General features: G+C 51.8%; 1 protein-coding gene and 1 pseudogene across 1 annotated transcript; one reads left to right on the top strand and one right to left on the bottom strand.

The window, feature by feature from the left end:
* Nucleotides 1–985: 985 nt before the first annotated feature.
* LOC130868973 (transmembrane protein 143-like) lies at nucleotides 986–23,364 on the bottom strand. The gene is made up of 6 exons (XM_057761050.1): nucleotides 23,063–23,364; nucleotides 22,508–22,741; nucleotides 21,087–21,191; nucleotides 14,074–14,268; nucleotides 12,983–13,113; nucleotides 986–1,075 (listed from the first exon to the last, which is right to left on the bottom strand). Exons 1-6 carry the CDS (start codon nucleotides 23,099–23,101, stop codon nucleotides 1,015–1,017), a joined length of 765 nt encoding a protein of 254 aa, XP_057617033.1. The 5' UTR covers nucleotides 23,102–23,364; the 3' UTR covers nucleotides 986–1,014.
* LOC130868966 (uncharacterized) lies at nucleotides 8,107–9,109 on the top strand (annotated as a pseudogene).
* Nucleotides 23,365–23,892: the final 528 nt, after the last annotated feature.

Below are 23,892 nucleotides of genomic sequence, written 5' to 3'. Positions count from 1 at the left end.
GAGCCAACATGCTGTGTGCTGCCCTGCCTTGAGTGATGAAGGACGGATATGTCACCACACCCCAGCCCCTCAAGGGGGATTCTAGGCAGGGGCTCTACCACTGAGCCACACCCCAGCCCCTCACTGGGGGATTCTAGGCAGGGGCTCTACCACTGAGCCACACCCCAGCCCCTCACTGGGGGATGCTAGGCAGGGCTCTACCACTGAGCCACACCCCAGCCCCTCACTGGGGGATTCTAGGCAGGGGCTCTACCCCTGAGCCACACCCCAGCCCCTCACTGGTTGTTCTGCCTACTTTCTTATCCCAGCGCTGGGGTTGTATGAGCATGTTTGGCTATGCCTGCTTCTTTTTTTTTTTTAATTTTTTTTATTTTTTATTGAAAAAAAAATTTCCGCCTCCTCCCAGCCTCCCATTTCCCTCCCCTCCTCCCACTCCTCTCCCCCTCCCCCCACTCCCTCTCTCCCTCCCTCTCCAGTCCGAAGAGCAGTCAGGGTCCCTGCCCTGTGGAAAGTCCAAGGTCCTCCCCCCTCCATCCACGTCTAGGAAGGTGAACATCCAAACTGGCTAGGCTCCCACAAAGCCAGAACATGAAGTAGGATCAAAACCCAGTATCATGGCCGGGCGATGGTGGCGCACACCTTTAATCCCAGCACTTGGGAGGCAGAGGCAGGCGGATCTCTGTGAGTTCGAGACCAGCCTGGTCTACAGAGCTAGTTCAGGACAGGCTCCAAAGCCACAGAGAAACCCTGTCTCGAAAAACCAAACAAAAAAACCAAAACAAAACAACAAAAAAAAACCCAGTGCCATTGTCCTTGACTTCTCATCAGCCCTCATTGCCCACCATGTTCAGAGAGTCCGGTTTTATCTCATGCTTTTTCAGTCCCAGTCCAGCTGGCCTTGGTGAGCTCTCAATAGATCAGCCCCACTGTCTCAGTGGGTGGGTGCACCCTCGCGGTCCTGACTTCCCTTGCTCATGTTCTCCCTCTTCTGCTCCTCATTTGGACCTTGGGAGCTCAGTCCGGTGCTCCAATGTGGGTCTCTGTCTCTATCTCCATCCATCGCCAGATGAAGGTTCTATGGTGATATGCAAAATATTCATCAGTATGGCTATAGGATAGGTTCATTTCATGTTCCCTCTCCTCAGCTGCCCAAGGAACTAACTGGGGACAATGCCCTGGGCACCTGGAGCCCTCTAGATTCAAGTCTCTTGCCAACCCTAAAATGCTCCTTAATTAAGATATATACTTCCCTGCTCCCATATCCCACCCTCCTTTATCCCAACCATCCATTCCCCAAGTTCTCCCATCCTCCCCTTCTCACTTTTCTCTCCCCATCTCCCCTTACCCCATCCACCCCATCCCCCAGATCTGCTTTTTGACACAGGAAATGTGGATTTAAACTCCAGTCTCTTGACTGCAAACTGAGCACTCTTATCCACTGAGACATCTCCCTAATTTCCTTTTGTTTTTGAGAGATGTTTCACCATGTAGTCTATGCTGGCCTTCAGCTTGTGGTTCTCCTGCATCATCTTCCTGAATATGGGGGGGGGGTGCCACCCTGCCAGCAGCAAACAATGCATTTGGAGAATATTTTAGTTATACGGCATTCCTAATCCTCAAATTGGAACTCACAGTTTCCAAAACCCAGACCTTTGTACTCAGAGTCCCAGATTTTGTGAGCTGTCACCTGTGCTGGGATGGGCTTTGGCCAAAGTAAGCTGTCTTTGAGACATCTCTGCTTCTGTATTTACCCTTCACCCATAACCCAGTGCTGCGGTCTGTAGGAATCATACAGTGTGATTCCAGCTGATAGAGCAGAAGGGCTGACCCACCAGAGCAAATGCGTTCTGATGAGGCAAACCCAATGTGCAAGGTGCTGGGCCACCACCTTTTGCACATTGACTGATTCTCACAGTGGATCTCTTGTGAAGCCATGAGCGCTCTTCCTGGGTGCAAGATTCAGCAGAGTATACTTATTGGACACAACTCTTTCCCATGTAGTGGTATATTGGGTCACCCCCACACACTCTGTGGGATCTCCAGTGGGAAATTTAGTCACATAGTCAATAACTTTGGTTCCCACAGTCTAATCTCTGCTTCGTTCCCTAGGACACATCAGAAACCACCTCCCAGCAACTACCTTCCGTTTGGCGGGACATGCAGTCAGGAAAGGAGTCAGATATAAAGGACATAGATCACATTGGGACCTTCAAAGATAAAGGGTGTGCAAGCTTACAGAATTGCCTTTGTTTTGTGTGTGGGTATAAACTGAAAACTTTACAGAATAGGACCAGCAGGACAGGAATAAAGAAGCTGATATGAAACAGTATGTAGTGGAGAGTTCATTTTCATCTCATATGGAAGAACTGTGCTTGCTGTGACTCTTCTGAACCCCGAGGGGACACTGAGGCTGGCACTCAGAGGTCCCCGACATCCCTGTACATAATTTCTAAATCTCATCGGTTCATCAAGATGGACTTTGGTGGCACCCGTTCTTTGGTCTGTCTTCAGTTCCGTTTAGGTGACTAGATGTTTGTATCTCCCCAGGAATAATGTCACACAACAGGGACTAGCAGGAAAAAAGGAAAACGTTCAGTAGCAGTGGGAGGACAGGAGAAAGAAAGGGGGATGAATATGATTAAACATTACATTATAAACACGAAAGAACGCGTCATAATAAAACTTACTATTGGGTGTAATTACTATCTGCTGATTTAAAAACTTAAACAAAAAAGCAAAACAAAGGAGAAACAGGAAAGAAAAACTAAACAAGATGACAAGATAGTCCATTTCAGGGAATTTCCTGAACCCCCTGAAAGCCTGCGTAAGTGTGGATCATATTTATCTGGGAATCCTCAGCCTCAAGTACTGAGAACAGGGACATTTCAGCTGAACAGCCACAACCTCACCGTGCTGTCACCCCAGGAGGCTCTCGGCTGCCTGGAACTCCAGCTGCAGGTGCTCTGACGCCCTCTCCTGACCTCTGTAGACAATGCTCTCAAATGCACATACCCCACAGACACAGTCACATAGAAACAAAGGACAAGAGAGACAGTACAATGGTCAAGAGTTACTGCCTGCTCTTCCAGAGGGCTCCAGTTTGACCCCAAGCCAACATGGCAGCTTACATCTGTAACTCCAGTTCCGGGAGCTCCAACACCCTCTTCTGGTTTCTGTGAGGGCACTGTGGGCACACAGCACACAGACACACATGAGGGGAAAGGTATCCTGGCAGTTGGGAGCCAAGAAATATCACAGTCACACAGCACAGCAAACCTCACACAAGCCGTTATTGGTAAAAACACAGGAGGGTGGGTGGCTGCCTCTGCCTCTGCCTCTGCATGGGAGAGAAGCGACAAAGAACTGAGTGGGAGGCAGGCTTTACATAGGGTTTCTTGGGGGCGTGGGCAGAGCTTTTCAGGGTGGCCTGGCATTGGTGGGATTTTGTGGCCTGATCTTGGGCCTTGTACTCTGTAGGGTGGAGCTTGTTTACCTGCATCGTGAGGGCTGTGTCCCCCTGCTAGAGTGTTCTGGGGAGCAGGGCCTAGCAGGTTGGGAAGTCCTCAGGAGTGTGTGTGGGGGTGAAGTTGGCTACTCCCATGCCTTAAGGGGCTTACAGGCAAAACAACCATGATGTTTTTTTTTCCTCATAAAAGTAAATTTCTTTTTTTAAGAAAAGGGAAAGAACTCTGACCTCCTTAAACACTGGAGAGTGCCCTTTGAAAGAATTTCTGTGCTCTAGGGATACACAAGCAAAAGCCACACTTCATTCAGGAACATCAAGGTTATACACAGAGGAAGATCTGTAGATTTAAATCTCAGGAGGAGAAAAACAAGGTCCAAAAGGAAATTAGCAAATGGTTCAAGAAGCAAGAAAAAGAATCAGAGGATAAATGCAAGACAAGTTGAGAGGAGACATTGATAGGCACTAGGGAGGGGACAGATTCTCGGGGAGAAGCCAATTCTATGGTGAGAGCAGCCATTGTTGTTCCTGTTCACACGCCTTCCTTAGTGTCTTCATCGCTCTCTCCTTGGGACAGGGTCTCATATAGTTCAGGCTAGCCTCAACCTCACTCTGTGACTGTGGCTAGCCTTGAACCACCTCTGAAGTGCTGGGATTAGGTGCGTACCCCACCCCCAGCACCCTGATGGACCTCCTGTAGCTCTGCTTCTCAGTGCCTAATATATGTCCACCAAAGCTGAAAGGGAGAGTGGATGGGGAAATGAGACAAGGCTGCTATGGGGGCAGCTCCTGGGATCCAGGTCACAGGGTGATTCCAGTATGGTTTGACACCCACCGGTTCTTTCCCAGGGTTCTCTTACTTCCCACAATTCCCATGTTTTCCTTAAGTCCCATAGTCCACTCCTAGGGTTCTCTCATTTCCCAAAGTTCCCATTTCCTTGACTCCCTCAGTTCCCACTGTCCCCACCCCCTCAGTTCCCACTGTCCCCACCCCCCTCAGTTCCCACAGTCCCCACACCTTTAGTTCCCACTGTTCCCACTCCCTCAGTTCCCACCCCCTCAGTTCCCACTGTTACCACCCTTCAGTCTCTACCCCCTCAGTTCACACTGTTCCCACTCCCTTAGTTCCCACTGTCCCCACCCCCTCAGTTCCCACTGTCCCCACCCCCTCACTTCCCACTGTCCCCACCCCCTCACTTCCCACTGTCCCCACCCCCTCACTTCCCACTGTCCCCACCCCCTCACTTCCCACTGTCCCCACCCCCTCACTTCCCACTGTTCCCACTTCCTTGTATCCCATGGGTCCCTTCTGCCCAGCCACCTGCTAGTCTTGGACCTCCCTTCCTCTGGAAGGGAGAGTAGGATTCTGAGCAGGCTTCCTGATGACTCCTCTCTGTGGTTGCAGAAGTCACAGGGACCTTCCTGGGTCTGCTGCCCTTTGTCAGTGGACCCGAACATCTCTAACGAGATCCCCATAAGAAGATGACTCCTTTGTCAGACAATGATGCTCAGAGATGCTCACTGCATCCTGAGTCCCGGCCCCAGGCAGCCGTCTGTGTGCCTGTAAGCTGTGGAGCGAGCACCTGGACCCTCTTGTCACGGAGGAGGGTGGTTAGCAGAGAGATTAAGTCACTTGCTTACTGAGGGTCACATAGCGAGGAGGGTGTGACTCCATTAATACACAGAATCAAGTTCATAGGACACCTGTCAGGTAGACAGTGGACAATCAGGGAGGAGCCAATATCTTAGGATGGTGCTAATATTCACGAGGAAGAGCCTGGCAGCTAGAGGAGGAGTTAGTATCACACAGCAGGCCCATTGCTGGGCTGGAGAGCCCCTGACTTCTCTCATTCTCCTTTCTCGCAAGCACACGGTAGGTACACAGACCTGTCCTTTGGAAGGAGGCTTTACCCTTTAACACCTCCTGTGCGTCTCTCCCAGGAGGTGGCAGGGGAGGCAGAGCCCCCAGTCTGGGCTGTTTTTATCTTCTCAGCCAGAGGAGACAGTCTGTCACCCCTGGTGGGAAAGAGTTGTCACAAGCTCTTGGTCCCTGACATCTCCCCACCCAATGTGGAATCTGCTCTGAGAACAGGAGCACGGCTATGGCTGTTCCCTCGTAGCCTGTCTGCGTTTTCTCATCCTGTGTCTGAGCAGTGGCTGGGCCAGGAAGGACAGACAGGGATGTGGGGGTGGGAGGAACAGGGTTGGGGTGGGATTTGTCTCATGGGTGTGGGGGGGTGGTTGTGTGAGGTCTGTGAGCAGAGAGGACTGGAAGGCAAAAAGGTGCCTCTAGGGCCCATGAGTGGGTGAGCAGAACAGGAGGAGACAGGGCTGGATCTAGGGGCAGAGGAGGCAGCCTTTGGCTGGAGAGCCCAGAGCAGTTGATGGGCAGAGAGCAGGTTAGTGCAGGGCTAAGGTGGGAGCTGACTGCGGCTCAATTCTATACCCCATCTCCTTCCTTGTCCCCTCCCCCACTTCCCACAGCAACCCCAAGACAAAGCCTGGTTTAACCTACTTCCTCTTCTCCAACACCACTATCGCACCCCCCCCCCCCCCCCCCCCCCCCGTAGCCTACCCAATGCCCTCCAGGCCTCCCCTTTTTAGGGGAAATACAAGCAGGCAAAACACTTATAAATATAAAATCAAAATTTAAACTTAAAAATTGCATTTATTTATCTACTGGGAGTGTGTGTGTAAAATCACGTGGTGTTTGTGTGTCGGTGGGAGGACAGCTTGTGGTTTCCCAGGATCCAATTCAGACTGTTAGGTCCTGGGACAACTATCTTCACCTGCTAAGCCATCCTTCCTTCCTTCCTTCCTTCCTTCCTTCCTTCCTTCCTTCCTTCCTTCCTTCCTTCCTTCCTTCCTTCCTCCCTCCCTCCCTCCCTCCCTCCCTTCCTTCCTTCCCTCCCTCCCTCCCCCCCCTCCCTCCCTCCCTCCCCCCCCTCCCTCCCTCCCTCCCTCCCTCCTTCCTTCCTTTTTAGCACAGGGTCTTATATAGCTCAGGCTGGCCTCAGAGATGCTATATAGGTGAGGATGACCTTGAACTTCTGATCCTCCTGTCTGTACCTCCCAAATTCTGGAATTGCAGGCCTGTGTCACTAAGCCCTGGGACCCAGGTTCAGTTCCAAGCTCCCACATGGTGGCTCATAAACTTCTGTAACTCCGATTCTAGGGGTCTGCCATATTTTTTTGCCTCCACAGGCATTGCACACACGGTGCATAGACGTGTGTGTTTGTGTGTGTGTGTGAAGTGTGTGGCTTGTTCTAGGTACTACAGTGCAGGAGGAAGGGAAGTGATGACCAGGAGGCTGCTGAGGTAGGTAAAGTCTCAACACACAGACCCCAAGGGGCTCTGACCCTACCTGGGGGTACTCAGATAAACAAGCTATTCCTTCCATTCTCAGAGTGGGGAACCGAGGCTCAGACTCAGTCTTACCGGGTGGCCTCTCTGGATTCCAGGCAGGCCTGAGTCCCTGTTTTGAGAGCTCACCACCCATTTAAACTTTGGGTCAAGAGAAGACCAGAACAACAGCTGCTGTTTGGGTGTTCAGAGACACCCCACACCCACTCACTGGTCACACTGACCCAGAGACACCCCACACCCACTGACCGGTCACACTGATCCGGAGACCCCCACACCCGCTCATTGGTAACACTGACCCGGAGACCCCCACACCCACTCACTGGTGACACTGACCCGGAGACCCCCACACCCACTGACCGGCGACACTGACCCGGAGACCCCCCACACCTGCTCACTGGTGACACTGACCCGGAGACCCCCACACCCACTGACCGGCGACACTGACCCGGAGACCCCCCACACCTGCTCACTGGTGACACTGACCCGGAGACCCCCACACCCACTCACTGGTGACACTGACCCGGAGACCCCCACACCCACTGACCGGCGACACTGACCCGGAGACCCCCCACACCTGCTCACTGGTGACACTGACCCGGAGACCCCCCACACCCACTGACCGGCGACACTGACCTGGAGACCCCCACACCTGCTCACTGGTGACACTGACCCGAAGACCCCCACACCCAATGACCGGTAAGCTCAGGGCATGAGGGGATCTAGAGTAAGTGGTAATAGGACCCGAGTCAAAATTCTGAGCTGACACCCAATACTTAGAGGACTGAGGAATGAGACGAGGTCCAAGTCCTGAGTCCTCCTCATGGCCTTGGTGGGGCTTTTCATACTGATGGGCTAGGATGTGGACCTTGAAGCAACTGTGTTCTTCAGAATGGAGGGATGTGGTAGGAGTGAAGGGGAGGGTCTGGGGAGTGAGGGTCAGACAGCAGGGGGCGTATTGAAAAGGGGAAGGACTCAGGGACTGGGACTTCTCACAGGAACAATGGAAAACATAGACAGGACAGGGGAGGGTGCAGACGGAGGTCAGCCCTGCAAATCAGGACAAACTGAGGGGTCATTGGAGGGCAGGGTGAGCTGGGTCAGGGTGATGAAGGCATGATTTGTCAAGATGACCTTGTGGGAGGTCACAGGAACAAAGGAAGAGAAGATGACACTGGGATTTGGGGGCTGGAACCGTCCCTGAGGTGCGGGTCTGAGAGGCTTGGGACAGTGTGCTCTGATGTGGAGGCTTCGTTTGACCCTCCAGCCCCATACAGCCATGGAGGACCCTGTGGAGATGCAGCAGCCAGCACCTCTGGGAACTCTATACCTGCCTGAGTGATTCTCTTTCTCCTCTACTCTCTGGTGGTAGTTGTTTCTTACCTCCTGGACACGGCTAGTCACAGCCTGCTGGCCTAGGCTGGAGAATCTCTTCTTCCTGTTCTTCTGTCTGTCACTAGCTCATACCTGACATCATCTTCTTGGGGCTTCTACCTCTCAGCTTCATTTGGTTCCACAGGTGCCGGCCTCTGGGCCACCTGGATCCACATCTGGCCTTCTTGACTTTCAGTGCCAATGTCTGGCTGCTGACTCATATGGCCGTTGACTACTGTACCTCCTTGCTCCAACCATCCTGGGCACTGGGTCATTATATAGTTTGCCAAATAGTTATCTGGGCTGGTGGGTTCTGGATCCTTCTGCTGGGCCTGGCTGGGAGAACCCTGGGAACTTTGAGGAACTGAAACGGCTGGAGTGACCCTCTCAACAGGACAACTCTGGAATCCTCCAGGCACGGCCAGGACCCCTCGGCCTGGAACCCTGCGCTGGATCAGCTAGTTTCTGGGTTTGGGGTGCCACTGGGGTTATCAGAAGCAGCTGCAGCTGGATGGAGTCTCGGGGAGGTTCTCCAGGGGGCACTGCAGCCAGCCTGTCCACCTTCTGCTGCTGCTCAAGTCCCTGGACATGTGGGGGTCCGGCCTGCAGTTGAGGGATATGTGGGTGTTGCTGAGACCTCTGGGGCTCACTCTGCTGTGATCTACTTGCTTCCTCAACCCATTGCTCTATGTGTGTGGGGACAAGGGAATCCGGAGATGGCTGGGCCAGATCTTGAGGTTCCCTCAAGGGGAAGGAGAAGAGGAGGCAGCAGAGGAACCCAGAAACTGGGGGTGGAGGCTGAGAGGCCCTGGGGCAGCCTGAGGAAGCGGGGTACAGTATGGGGTGGAGGACTCCTGTCTTCTGAAAATGTGGGGTGGGCTGAAACGAAGGCACATGAAGTGGGGTGAGGAGAGAGAGACTTAGAAAAGAGGGACAGAGACCCAGAGAAAGAAAGACACCCAGGTAGAGGTGAGCAGCTGGTACTGTAGAGTCACATGCAATGTGGCAGACAGAGGTTCTGACAGGCAGCGGGGTGACAGACAGGGCAGCTTACAGGGTAAAGACAGAAACCAGGAGGCTCCCATGAGGGACATAGATAGAACTGGTGTGAGGGAGACAGGGAGAGGGGGCAGGCAGGTGTGAGGGAGACAGGGACAGGGGGGCAGGCAGGTGTGAGGGAGATAGGGAGAGGGGGCAGGTGTGAGGGAGATAGGGAGAGGGGGGCAGGTGTGAGGGAGACAGGGAGAGGGGAGCAGGTGTGAGGGAGACAGGGAGAGAGGGGGCAGGTGTGAGGGAGACAGGGAGAGAGGGGCAGGTGTGAGGGAGACAGGAAGAGAGGGGACAGGCAGGTGTGAGGGAGACAGGGAGAGAGGGGACAGGCAGGTGTGAGGGAGACAGGGAGAGAGGGGGCAGGTGTGAGGGAGACAGGGAGAGAGGTGGCAGGTGTGAGGGAGATAGGGAGAGGGGGGCAGGTGTGAGGGAGACAGGGAGAAAGGGGGCAGGTGTGAGGGAGACAGGGAGAGAGGGGGCAGGTGTGAGGGAGACAGGGAGAGAGGGGGCAGGTGTGAGGGAGACAGGGAGAGAGGGGACAGGCAGGTGTGAGGGAGACAGGGAGAGGGGGACAGGCAGGTGTGAAGGAGACAGGGAGAGGGGGGAAGGCAGGTGTGAGGGAGACAGGGAGAGAGGGGGCAGGTGTGAGGGAGACAGGGAGAAAGGGGGCAGGTGTGAGGGAGACAGGGAGAGAGGGGGCAGGTGTGAGGGAGACAGGGAGAGAGGGGACAGGCAGGTGTGAGGGAGACAGGGAGAGGGGGACAGGCAGGTGTGAAGGAGACAGGGAGAGGGGGGAAGGCAGGTGTGAGGGAGACAGGGAGAGGGGGCAGGCAGGTGTGAGGGAGACAGGGAGACAGGGTGCTCTGATGGTTTGGATGAGAATGGCCCCCATAGGTTCATGTATTTGAATGCTTAGTTACCAGGGAGTGGCACTATTTGAGACTTAGGAGGAAGAGGAGGCATGGTCTTGTTGGAGGAAGTCACTTGGGATGGGTTTTGAGGTTTCAAAAGCCCACAGCAGGCCCTATGAGCCTCTCTCTGCCTGCTGCCTGTCTGTGGATCAGGATGGAAGCTCTCTGCTGCTTCTCCAGCACCACAGCCGCCTGTACTCCCCGCCACCATGAGCTTGGGCCAACCCTGTGAAACTGGTGTCTTTGCGTTGTCACTGGGTATACCAGAGTGACTGCCCTTCGAGTTTCGGGGGGGTCTCCTGTGTGCACCTTCCCTCTGGGCACTGAGGTGCTTCATGCTTCCACACCTGGCTTCATGTGGGTTTTGGAATGTCATTTTACCTGGCAAACATTTTTAATCCAGTGAGCCATGTCCTCAGCCCTACACTTTTTTAAAGAGATTCACTTTTAACATTTTCTGTGTGTGTGTTGTCTGTATGATGTCATGCACATCACGTGTGCAGTGACACAGAAGCATCAAATCCCAACACTGGAGTCACAGAAGATTGTCGTGTTTCCTGGGAATCCTACCCAGGTGTTTGCTCTTAACCACTGGGCCATCTCTTCAGTCCTAAGATCTTAATTCCAATTCGGTTTCCACACTGACTCACGAGGCCGGAGGGATGACTCAGTGGTTAGGAGTGTTATGCCCAAATCCGCAAAGTCCCCGCAAAAGCCAACAAGGAGACCAAGTCCCGTATGTAAAAGCAAAGAGCCTTTATTTTAATCTTAATTTAATTTTAAAATAAATTTTATTTATTTACTCTGGTATACACAGGGACAACGCAAAGACACCTGTCTAAGTTACTGTTTCATTGCTGTGATAAGACACCACGGCTAAGGCAAACTCGGTCTCTTGGTGTGTCCAATGTATTGGAATAAATGGAGAGCCCCGAGCTCAATTAAAATAGGGTTTTATAGCAGTAAAGGTGGGGGTGAGGGGCTTCTGAGGTTCAGGACTCTTGACTGACTGACATTTGTCTAGGGGTGTCCTGGTGAATGTGTTTTGGCAGGTGTTCCCATCTATAGCAGTTAGAATGCCAGGCATTTCCTTTGAATGGTGTGATCTTGGGTGGAGGTCAGGTAATCTCAGCTGTGGTTCCTCCTGTAACCAGGTATTGATTGCCTCAGGGTAAACTACTGAGACTCAGGCCTCTTATTAAATTTGGCCGAGTCCTACTCTGGCAGGTGATAACGGCTGGAAGTAAAGAACTTTCTTTGGGTGATCTGCCTAGACTTAGCTTCTCACGGCTGCCCTGGCTGTCCCGCGGGAGCACCAGCTGCTTTTGCAGAGGACCCGAGCTAGGAGTTTGTTTCCCAGCACTCAGGTCTGGCAGTTGGCAGCCCATTACTCCAGCTTCAGGGAATCTGACACCCTCCTTTGGCCTCCATGGACACCCCCATACATGCATTTACACACACAACACTCCACAGGCATGTAATTTAAAAATAAAAGCCAGGAGTGGTGGCTCATCCTTCTATCCCAGTAGGGATGGGCAGATGAGGCTTTATATAGGAAGTTCCAGCTACCCTGACTCAGAAATAACCGATTAATTAAATTATAATCTTTAAACCATACAATGCAATCCTGATACATAGCAAATATTTATTTTTAGAAATAAAATAGTGATAATTTAAAAAAGAAAAAGAGTTCCATCTTTATTTGAGTCGAGGTCTCTTTAAGAATTTCTTAGTTCCCAGCAACCACAAGGGAGGCCCACAGCCATCTGTAATGTGAGCTGGCTCACCTGTCTGGCCTCTAGACATACATGTAGGCAGAAGACTGTATGCATAAAAACTAATAAACTTTTTTAAAAAACAATTTCTCAGGCAGCAGAGCTACCTCTGGGAAGCACTCAGTTTCCTCCCAATAATGACAGCCTCAGAACCCCCAACTGCCCGTTCACAGCACTCTGGGGAGCATTCAGAGGGGAATCCGATGCTCCATCCCACCCCAAGCTCAGTGGTGCACACGTTTGATTTCAGCTCTCAGTAGGCAGAGGCAGACAGATATTCTGAGTTTGAGGCTAGCCTGGTCTACATAGGGAGTTCCAGGCCAGTCAGAGCAACATAAGGGGAGACCATGTCTCAGAACAAATAAATAAAGGGGCAGGAGAAAGGAGGCTTCTGCTTGCTGCCTGCCTGCTCTCACTCCCACTGGCAAACTCATTCCTGGGTTAGGACTAACTTCAGGGTTCCTCAGCAGCTCTCCAGAAACCTCCATGACTGAACAAACACTGGATTCTTACCCTTCCCATCATGAGGCAGCCATGATTGGACTACCCTGACCACAGCCTGAAAGCCAGTCTAACAGATCATTATATACATGACTTATTATATATATGCACACACACACATATAATCAGCTCTGACTGATACACACCTAAAACTCCATGTCTCCATGCTATATGGCCTTTAGAAAGCTACTTAATCACAAGGAGTCAGAAGCAGATCACACGTTCAGCCACGGAGGGCGGTCACTTTATATTCTTATTGGACCAGAGCATGGCTGTGCCACTTCTTCGGGATGTGGCCTCCCCTCTCTGGCCCTCAGTTTTCCTCATCTGGAAAATGGAGATGACTGGCCTCCCCTACTCTTCCTCTAGAGACAGTAGTTCACACTTCCTCTTGGGAAGAAAAGGCTGCATTCTGACAATCATACCTCCCATTTCCGGACTTCTCCCTGGCCAAAGACACCAAAGCCAGACACTGACTTATCATCCCCTCTCAACTCAAACCTTGCTCCCCTTTGCTGCAACTGGGGAACAAGGGCCTCCTCACCTCTCCACAGGGGGCAACTTTCTGAAGAAGTCACGTTTGGAGCCCACACTGGACATGTGGGGCATCTGCCCAACTCTCTGGCCCAGGGCCCAGAACTGCATGTAGATATACTGATCCAAATTTATTGTCACCTGCCAAGGGGGAAAAAGGAAGCAGAGGTAGCTGAACATGAGCCGGGTGTTAAGGGCAGGGTGCCAGCATACACATCCGACCCAGAAATGGAGCCTGCCTTCTGTTGCTGAACATGCAGTGTGTAGGTAAGGGAGTCGTGCATGGTCCATGTTGTACATTGCATAGGGTTGGGGCTGCACACAAGAAACTGCTTAGAATCTACGACAGCACTGGTTTTAAAAGTTTCCGTTTATGAAGCAACTACAAAGACAAGACATCGTCACTTAAACCATGTCCCACCGCCCAGATCACATCCTAAAATATGACAGAGTATGTCTAGAAAAAATACAGTTTAAAGTTCTCTAAAATGTAGAACTGGAAGATTTTAGTATTTCTTCACCTTTGCTGACTTTATAGAAGGGAAGACAGAGAGGTTTTTTGATTGTTATTGTTTGGTGCATTGAGACAGGGTTTCACTATATAGTCAAGACTGGCCTGGAACTCACTCTGTAGACCAGGCTGAGCTCCAACTCTCAGAGGCCCACCTGCCTCTGCCTTCCACGGGCTGGGATTAAAAGTGTGTACCACCACACCAGCCTATGAAATTTTTTAAGTTTTATTTTTATTTTATATGTACAGGTGTTTGGTCTTCACGTATGTAAGTGCACTGCAGGCATGCCTGGTGCCCACCTGAAAGGCCAGAAAAGGTGCTGGGTCTCCTGGAACTGAATCACAGACAGCTGTAAGAGGCTATGTGGGTGCGGGGAGCAGACCCTGGGTCCTCAGCAAGAGCAACAAGTGTCATCTCTCCAGCCCACGGAATGAGCTTTACACTGTTTACCACAGAACTGTCAGGTGGCAGCACCGCACCTGGCCAAGACCCTCATCTGATAACCCGTTCCCGACTGAGGACCAAAGTGGCTGGGGAAGAGGGGTGCTTTCTCTAGGTAAGAAAACATGGCTCCTCTGGGGACAGGTACCTGGACCTCATCCTGAGGGTGATGGACGACAAGTGCGTAGGCCAGGGCATCTTCAGAGAGTGCAGAGAAGTTGGCCTGGGCCAGCAGGGGCTTCAGAGCCTGGAGCACATCCTTCTCACTGGACAGACGCTGGGGATCAGAAAGGGATGGCTGGTCCAGGGTCTCCCTGTCAGGGTTGATGGGGTCATACAAGGCCTGAGGGGAGACAACAGGAAAAACAGGGAGGTTACAACACAGGGATATGGACCCTGGGGCCTGGGGAAGCCCAGAGCTCGGTGTGCTATGCTCTCTTCCAAGAGAGAGTGTTACCCTGCCACACACACCTAAAACACTGTGCAGCTGGATGCGGCGGTGTGCACATCTTTAATCCCAGCACTTGGGAGGCAGACTCAAGTTGATCTCTGTGAGTTAAAGCCCAGCATGGCCTACATAAAGAGTTCCAGGTTAGCCACTGCAACATAGTGAGAACCCTGTTTCAAAACAAAAAGCAACCTTGTCTCGAAAAACAAAACAGGCTGGAGAGATGGCTCAGAGGTTAAGAGCATTGCCTGCTCTTCCAAAGGTCCTGAGTTCAATTCCCGGCAACCACATGGTGGCTCACAACCATCTATAATGAGGTCTGGTGCCCTCTTCTGGCCTGCAGACATACACACAGACAGACTATTGTATACATAATAAATAGATAAATGTTAAAAAAAAAAGAAAAACAAAACAAAACAAAAAAAAACAATAAAACATTGTGCGGACAAGCTCACCCACATCGCCAGCTTCCTTCTTAGGTCTGCCTCGAGTGCATCTCTCCTCCTCCCAGGCAGCTGCAGGAGGCCGGACTGCCAGGTGGAGAGCAACCTCCCAGCCGCCCAGGGCGAGGGCACATGGAGGGACTGAATGGAGGTGACAGCTGCCCCGTGAACTTCTACTCCTACTTGTTGGGCAAGCCTCAAACCCTACGTGGCCTGATGAACTATGAGTGCTTTAAAATTTGTACATTAGGGCACTGGGCCTCCCGTACTTTGGCTGGAGAATCCTTGAAGAAGAGGGCTGGGAGAGGTATTGGCTAAGCATGGTGGGATACACTGTCATCCCAGCGCTCAGGAGATTAACATACGAGTGAGCCTGGGCTGTCGAAAGACTCTGTCAGAATGAAACCTCGCAGGCTGTGGAAGGCACGGCCATCCCAGCAGCAGCAGAGGCCCAGCCAGAAGTGTGTCTGAGGTGGGCAAGGTGATCGGTTGGTCGAAAGCTGCCTACATGCCTCCAGTCCTCCCACAGGGGCCATTTCCTCGGAGGCACCAGACCACGCACAGCCCACCACGCCAAGCCTGCAGAAGGTCTCATCATGTACAGTTCCAAGTTTCTGCTTCTTCCCTGCCTTTCTCAGAAACCCCCAAAGAGCTCCCAGCATCCCAGGCCTGCCTGGTGTGGCCCAGCACAATGTGGTTTGGACGGCACCTGCCTCCAGGATAGTGAGGAAAGTAAATGCTTTCCCAGGTCTCCCCCACATCCCCTCCCATGGCTGTACCTGCTAACCTCCCTGATATGATTTAAAAAAAAAAAAAGATAACATAATCTGGACCTTGTGCCAAGGCCTGTCTTCCCATCTTCTAAAGAAGAAGCAAGAACAGGGAAAGCTCAAAGCCAGCTTGGGCAACTTAGCAATATCCTGTCTCAAAAATGAATGAAAGAGGCCAAGTGGTGGTGGCGCACGCTTCTAATCCCAGCACTCAGGTGGTGAAGGCAGGCAGACCTCTGTGAGTTCAAGGCCAGCCTAGTCTACAGAGCTACAGAGTAACCCTGTCTCGAAAGACAAGGAAGAAAGAAAGAAAGAAAGAAAGAAAGAAAGAAAGAAAGAAAGAAAGAAAGAAAGAAAGAAAGAAAGAAAGAAAGAAGAAAAGACAGGAAGGAAGGGAAGGAAGGAAGAGGCTTCTGATAAAGTTCATGGTAGAAAACTTGCCTAGAATCCCCTGTTGAGGTTTTGGGGTGTGGCTCAGCAACCTGGGTCCCAGCATAGCAAAAATATTTAAAAGAACAAAGAAAAACAGACACTTTCAGCAGATCACAGGGGTCAGTAACATGGAAGGAATTGTTTGTCCCAGGGCCCCACAGGACTCCCTGCCTCTACAACCCTGTATAGGATCTGTGTGTACAGCTGAGCCTGTGCACTAACTAGTGCCAACACCCCATCAGGACCTCACACTGCTGCAGCCCAACATGCCATCAAAATGGCCACTCTTCCTTCCCTCCCCAAGATGTCCCACCTGGTTCTAGACATGCCAGCCTGTCACTTCCAGCCCCCCAGCACTCCCCTCCCAGGATACTTCATCTGCAGGCTCCCTCCTATCATCACCCCATATTCAATTCCTGATTCCACACACTGAACCCCATCTCTCCTGACCCCTCCACTCCCAGCTGAGGCTTCCGTTTACCTATGGGCTCTCCCCACGTAAAGCTAACGCAAAGCCTCGCCTCACAGCTTTCCACTGAATTGGGAATGAAAGGTGAATCTTTTTTAGGAGCCCCTCAAATCTGCCCTAGCCCCCCACATCTTCTGTACTGAAACCACCCCCAACCCTCTGGGGGTGGGGGAAGATGAGGGAGAATCACAGCTGCCAGCCTATCTGGTCCCAAACAGTGTGACTTGCCTTGGAGGGAAGTGGAACCCAGCCCACAACTGAGGGACACGGGGTCTCAGGGTATCAGAACAATCTCTGAGCAGGTATCCCAGGGTGTCTGATGTCTTTTTCTGATATCTGTGGGTACCAGGCCTGCATGTGGTACACATACATACATGTAGACCAAGTATTCATACATATAAAATAAATCTTAAAAAATTAAAACAAACAAGCAAAGACAAATGGGAAGCTCGTGGTGGTTAGATCTACATTGCGGGTGGGTACAGTGAACTGGGGAAAGCATGTCTGTGCTGGACAGCGACTCATGAGGAGGAGTAAATAGGGAAAGCAGTGAGCAGGGAGGCAGGGAGAAGGGAGAAAAGGAACATGGGGAGGAGGCGCATCAGGCCATGCGCCATGCCTAGGTGTCTACCTTAAAGCTGTCAGAGGAGAACCTGGCTGTGGCGAAGCCTGAAGGATACAGCCCCTCCCCTCATCGTCATCCTCATCTTCTAAGGATGCAGCTTCAGTCCCAGCCATGCAATCCTTCAAGGTCCTTCTGGGCATCTGAGGATGTGGTCTGTGGCCAACTTTGCTTGAGTCCTGGGCTGGCCTCCCCATCTGGATGGTCTCAAGACCTTACTGGGCCCTGCAGCCAGCTCACTCTCTCACACTGCTGTGACATCTCAGCGAAGGACGGAAAGGGCAAACGGAAATCCTGCACATGTTTCTGTTATTCTCGAAGCAGGTTGGAGGCACATTTCCAGCATGTGAAAATGGGACCACTGTCATCCTTGGGTACAGATGTGGGACTGAGCTATGGACCCAGATCTGCCACTTACTTACAAAAGCCCTTTAGTGCTTGGGAGGCTGAGGCAGGAGGATTGTGCATTTGTGGATCTGAGGCCAGCGTGGGCTACCAATGAGACCACACCTCAATAAATAAATAAAGCCCTGGCAAGGTTTCCATTGTCGTTGGGAAGCAGAATCATACACCTGTAAGGCCGTACAAAACTTGCATGTAATACTGGTGTGTTTGTTTCCACCTTGACATGGGTGCTGGGGCTGGAACCGAGGGCATCAGGCTTGCATGGCAAGAACTTTCACCTGCTGAATCACCTCAATAGCCACGATGGAGCTTTTGAGAAACAAGTTTTACTTTATTACATAATTTTTAAGATTTATTTTTCTTCTAACTATGCATGTGTGTTTACTGTGAAGCCAGAGGAAGGCATTGGCTCCCAGGTGCTGCAGTCACGGGTGGTTATGAGTCACCTGATGTGAGTGCTAGGAACCAAAGGGGCCTCTGGAAAAGCAGCGCGTGCTCTAAAGCACTGAGCCGTCCATCTCTCCAGCCTGTATGTGTGCACATATATAACACACAGCACCACACAGGTGTGAAAGTCAAAGGATAACTTGAAGGAGTTGGTTCTCTCCGTCCACCATGTGCATTCCAGGGACCAAATTCAGGTCATCAGACTTAGTGGCAAGCACCCTTATGTTGGGAATTAGGTCTGTACGATAGATAACCAGACCAGCTCAAGAATAACAGTTATACTTTAATAGTTGAAAAGGGGAAACACGCTACAAGAGTGGGAGGTCCGACGTCCTATATGTCCGGTGGGCACCACACAGGGAGAGAGGGGGGCGCACCTGGATCTCCCAGTATTTCTACTTGGGCCCCAGGTAGCCACACCCTAATTAGATGCGATAGTTTCCCCATCCCTTAGAAGCTGAGTCATTGGTGCTGCTTGCTTTTTTGAAACACATTTATGTATCCAAGTCTGACCTTGAACCCTGATCTTCTACCTCCCAATGCTGGGGTTATAGGAGTGCACTGCCAGACTTGGTCCCTGCAAGTTTAAACTTAAAAACCACATGAGGTCAGTTGCTACAACAGTGTATCTTGCCAGGCTACCACTTCAGAATCTGCATACTGACCTCCATGGAGAGTCACAGCCAGCCTCAGTAGCTACACAGACCAGTCCTCTACACTCACAAGGGGCTCTGATTCTTGTCTGTCCCCACCATTCCCACTCAGCGCCTATCTCCAGGCTCAGGGGAGCCTCACGTTGCTAAAGAACAAAAGGCAATGGCTATCTGGTGGTAACCCACGTCCTGGGGCCTCCCACCTGTGTCCTGATGCGCAGCCCAGAGCTGATCCAGTCCTTGCAGCTTCAGGCTACCCCCGGCAGCACCCAAACGCTGCCCACTCACCATCCTCCCTTCCTCAGTGAGAAGGGCACACCCTGGGTTGTCCTGGACTCTTCTCACTGGCCCATGTCCCAGCATAAAGCAGTCCTGAACGCACTATGTTCAAAGTAGACCCAGGACCTAACCATGTCTAGGCCTGATCTGAGCACACAGCTGGTGACACAGACCCGAGGCCAGCAGTATCTGCACCTGCAAGGTTCCCCCATCCCAACTCCACTTCCCATGTTCTGGGGACTGACTGTCCAAACAGGCTGGGGCACTGGACCAATGACTGGGGCTGTGGTTGCAGGACTTCAGTATGCCTTTACCACACTTTCTACTAAGAGACCACTAGAGGTGCCTGCTCACACTGACCATAGGTCCAGTTCCCCTGTGCAAAACCCTCCTCAGAAACTTCTTTGTTTTGGGGTGGGGGAGTGTGCATAGCACCAACCTAAGGCACCTCTACCTCTTTGCTCCTGACCAGGAAATCTGCCCCACCAATAATGGTATGCTCACATTCTACTCTGCATCTCTGTGTACTCAAACATTTACATAGCAAGGTCAGGCATGGTGGTCCACTCCTTTCACGACAGCACTCAGGAGGCAGAGGCTGGGAGATCTGTGAGCTCAAGGCCAGTCAGGGCTACATAGTGAGACCTCCCGACTCAGAGGAAGGGGGAAGAGAGGGAAGGACAGTAAATTTTACATAGCAACATATTTTGAAAAAGAACTAATTCTACCTCTAGAAGCCACATGTGCCCCAGTGACAGAACACGGTGGCGGTGGCGGGTGAGGAGATCTGGGACTGATCCAGTACTTGTGATCCCTGCGAACTTGAACATTCCTAGATCCTCCCTGAGCCTGGCTTTTTGTCTGTACAAATGGGGCTAGCAGTAGCAGAGCGGGCTGCAGCCAGACACAGTGCACGCGGGGCTCAGAAGTGTTGTTGTTCAAGGAAGAGGGGGGCAGCCCGAGGCTGGAATGTGAAATCAACTATGGGGTCCCAACCTCAACCATCTCAAGAAAATTTGGCCCCTCACCAGCTGGTGAGAAGGATCCCTAACCTAGGGATACAGGGATGCCCTTCATAGTGATCGTCTGGTTGGCCTGCAGCCTTGATGGCTTCAAGCGGCCTTTGCTGTCACTGTAAGTATGGCTGCACCTAAACTATCAGCTCTGTCTAATCTATGGACGAGCTAGAGAAAAAGGGTCGGCCTCCAGGCCAAGATGTGACATTGGCAGGTTAGACTGAGGTGGTGAGGCCAGGGCTCTCACGGAGATCCTTATGAGAGACCACAGAGTTCTTGCTCAATCCTCCCATGTGTGAGGACGAGGCCGAGAGCAACAGGTGTGAATGAAGAAATAACCTCGTGCTGGGCGGTGGTGGCGCATGCCTTTAATCCTAGCACTCGGGAGGCAGAGGCAGGCGGATCTCTGTGAGTTCAAGCCTGGTCTACAAGAGCTAGTTCCAGGACAGGCTCCAAAGCTACAGAGAAACCCTGTCTCAAAAAACCAAAACACAGCCTCATTAGGTCCTAGATCCTGGATGCCTTGAGTTGATATTTAGAGCTCAAACACTAATGTGTAAAACAGCCAACAGATTGCATTTTTGTTACCATATCCTGATGTAAAACACTAATCCTCTGAGTCTCAGTATCATCACATCCTTCCAAAGCTTCTTCACTGCAGAGTCTTCCTGTCATCCTCCACAGGCCAACAAGCTGCTCAGATAACTAACTTCCTCCAGGCATACTGCCACACACACCTCTAATGCCAGCCAGCACAAAGGAAGCAGAAGCAGGTGGGTCTCTGTGAGTTCAAGAGCATCCTGGATCCTAGTCTGCAGAGTAAGACACTATCTCAGAGAGAGGGAGAGAGGGAGAGGAAGAAAGGGAGAGATTGGAGAGAGAGAGAGAAGAAGAAGAAGAAGAAGAAGAGGAGGAGGAGGAGGAGGAGGAGGAGGAGGAGGAGGAGGAGGAGGAGGAGGAGGGAAAGAAAGTTCCTTCTCCCTGCAGATCCTGAACCCAGACTTCATATTTTACACTCATTTTATTTTCTGGCTCCCCATCTGAAGTGCCAACTCCATGAGCATATGGCTACATCTGTCCTGGTCTATCCTCAGAACTTAAAAGAGAACTAGGCTCCAAGCATGTACTAAGTACTAAACAGACAAAGAACAAACATGCATGACAAGACATGACAGACCTGCAGCCTGGCCAGGAGTTGATGGTAGTGAAACAGGGTACAGAAGTCCACGTGAATTGAGAATGCCTCCAAAGCCGCTCTCTCTGCTGGGCTAGAGTGGAACTCCTGGTAGCCAGAAGAAAACCTCGTTAGGCTTCTTTCCTCTTCCTCCAGAGAAGGTTACCTCTCATGGTAACCCACACACAGGATGGGAACTCTGGACCAATTATACAGCCGCAGTATACATCGCATAGGGAGAGCCCGAGGCTGGGCACCTGCTCCGCACTAATGTTAAACATTCCCAGAATGTGTGCCGTGTGGCAGGTGCTCTTTCTTGACAGAATCATCCCCCAGAGAAGAGAGAGGGTGAGTGGAGTTAGAACCCCAGTTTTTCAAAGGGGGAAACAGGCTCAGTGAAGCCATTTGCAGAGGGTCATGATAGGTCCACCTGGCTCCAGAGTGCCACATGAAGATAGCCATTATCCAGACAAATGTCCAAACCTGCCTGAGCTTCAGTTTCCTTGTGAGCAGATGGCTATGGAGAATTTATTTATTTTTTGTGCATATGTGTTTTGACTGTATGTATGTACGTGACACCACGTATATGCCTAGTGCCAACAGCCATCAGAAGAGGGCACTGAATCCCCTGGAACTAGAGCAATGCATGACTGTGAACTACCACGTGGGTGCTAGAAGCAGATCCTGGGTCTCCCGCAGAGTAACAAATGCTCTTAATTAATAAGCCATATTCCCAGCCCAACTATGGGAAATTTTAATGAGACCATATGTGCGCTATGTGCACGGGTATATAGTCTAGCATAGGACTTGGTATACATGGCAGGCGATCAATAAGTAACTCAGAGTAAGATCGTCTCAGCAGTGGTAGATCTGACAGTGATGGCGGGCTGAGAGCTCAGACTCTTAGTACATCAGGGGTGAGGTAAGGCACTCACTCGGAGAGTCAGCCCAATGTGAGTCATTGCTCTGCTTTTAACTCACCTGTAAAATGGGATGATGGTGGTCTTTCTTATTGAGTTGTTCTGATGGTTCTATACATGACAACCATGTAGCCCTGGGCCACAGAGTAAGAACTCAAAGTGTGATAATAATTATTATTATAGATTTGAAGGTACGATTTTATTACATAGTAGAAAGTAATGATGAGGAGGACAGTTAAATCTATTTCAAGGGAAAACCTCAGGTCTCAGAGTGCCTGTTTAAAGCCCGGAAGAAGCCCGGGTCTGGAGTTCATTAGGCAGCTCATCTTGGAGCTCTTGCCCCTGCATTCTAACTCTTCTGGCAACCACTGACATGCTAAGGGACAAGGAACTACAACTCCCAGGATGCGCTAGAGCAGGCCTCAATAGCAGGTATAGTGGTGCAGTCGCAAGGTCGGCTGGAAATTGTAGTCCCCAGGCTCTTAGACCACTGGTGGGCAGTACCTGTATCAGGAGGCGGAGCAGCTGCTCCTTGGAGAATGGAATGAAGCGCTCGCGGTACTGCTGGGCCCAGTCGCGGGGCTCCGTGGGATTCCACATCTTTCGGTACACCCCCATCTTGTTCGCCAGGGACGACAGAGCCCGGGGAGTCCCAAGAAGGGCAGGCACCAGGGACCATACTCGGACCTTGGACCCCCAGGTCACATGCAACATGGCCCCAGCCCCCTTTCCCAGAGCCTAAACATAAGCAAATGAGGGGGTGTCAAAGGTCAGTTGGAGGCAGTACCTCCATGCACCCCGCCCTTGCGGGGGACAGTCTCTATCTTAGCTTTCTTGTCCGGTTCCTTTTACACTGCACATTTAGGTGGGTTACAGACTAGGGGCAGAGGTCGTAGTTTGGAACATTTTGCAGGCTCAGGGGCTCTGTAGTGGTACAGGTGGTTTCTACGGAGCTTTGACAGCGAGGTGAATCTCGGGAGTGTTGAGAAACCAGTTAAAGTTAATAGCGGGTGCTGGGCCGTCCTCCCTGGATCATGCAATCCCCCACCCTTCCCTCACCTTAGCCGACGCGCGACTGTCATTGAGTCTTCTGCGCATGTGCACGAAGAGATCCTGGGCCCAGAGGATAGTCTTCAGCAAACAGACGCATGCGCAGAACCTGGGTCTTTGAAACCATTTTTTTTTTTTTTTAAAGAGCCTTTATCTCAATTACGCAGGCTTTACTGCTAATCTGTGTTTAGGTATGCGCACGCACCAAAGAAGCGTCACCCGGCCCGCTATTTCAAAGAGAGAGGCGGAGCGGGTGCGACAAGTTCGGAGGCTGGGGCTGGTCGGGCCCTCGAGCGCGCCCGGCCAACGGCGACCCGCCCAACGTCGGCCAAGGCCACGCCCATCCTCTAGTCAGTTCGGATAGGTGGAAAAGAAAGGGCGGGACTTGGGTGCAGCCAATCACCTGTAGAGAACAGAAGAGGCGGATAAAGAGGACCCAAAAGGAGGCTAGAGGTGTCGGGGAGCGGGAGAGGAGGGCAGGCAGACGAGGATTCTATCTCCCAGAGGTGAACGCTGGTCCTCGGCCCTCGGAGAATAGGTGGTCCTCGGCCCTCGGAGAATAGGTGGTCCTCGGCCCTCGGAGAAGAGGTGGTCCTCCTCCGGCAGCGCCCCCCTGGGGTGAGAGAAGGCCCTGTTCTAAGAAGGTTGTCCCATGAGTGGCGGTTGACAGACCAGACCCCAGTATGAGACAATGTGTCTTCCTGAGACAGAGCTAAAGCCTAAGCAAGGCTCATGTTATGGGAAATGACCCAAGTCAGGGAATATCTCAGATATGCCTGGGCCCTCCACGGCCTTCTATGCCAAGGGAGCTAGCTACACTCCCTCCGGGACTCCCGTCT

Source organism: Chionomys nivalis, assembly GCF_950005125.1.
Source record: "Chionomys nivalis chromosome 23 unlocalized genomic scaffold, mChiNiv1.1 SUPER_23_unloc_1, whole genome shotgun sequence".
NCBI classification, from domain to species: Eukaryota; Metazoa; Chordata; class Mammalia; order Rodentia; family Cricetidae; genus Chionomys; species Chionomys nivalis.
The sequence above is the reverse complement of the archived record's forward strand: the minus strand, read 5'-3'. Positions and strand labels throughout refer to the sequence as shown.

Excerpts from the sequence above, each read along its gene's own strand:
- LOC130868973 (XM_057761050.1), bottom strand. The coding sequence starts at position 23,101 with ATGCGCAGAAGACTCAATGACAGTCGCGCGTCGGCTAAG. Across the intron at positions 22,742-23,062 it reads ACAGTCGCGCGTCGGCTAAG|GCTCTGGGAAAGGGGGCTGG; the intron begins GTGAGGGAAGGG and ends GCTTATGTTTAG. Across the intron at positions 1,076-12,982 it reads AAGTTGCCCCCTGTGGAGAG|AACCTTCATCTGGCGATGGA; the intron begins GTGAGGAGGCCC and ends ATATCACCATAG.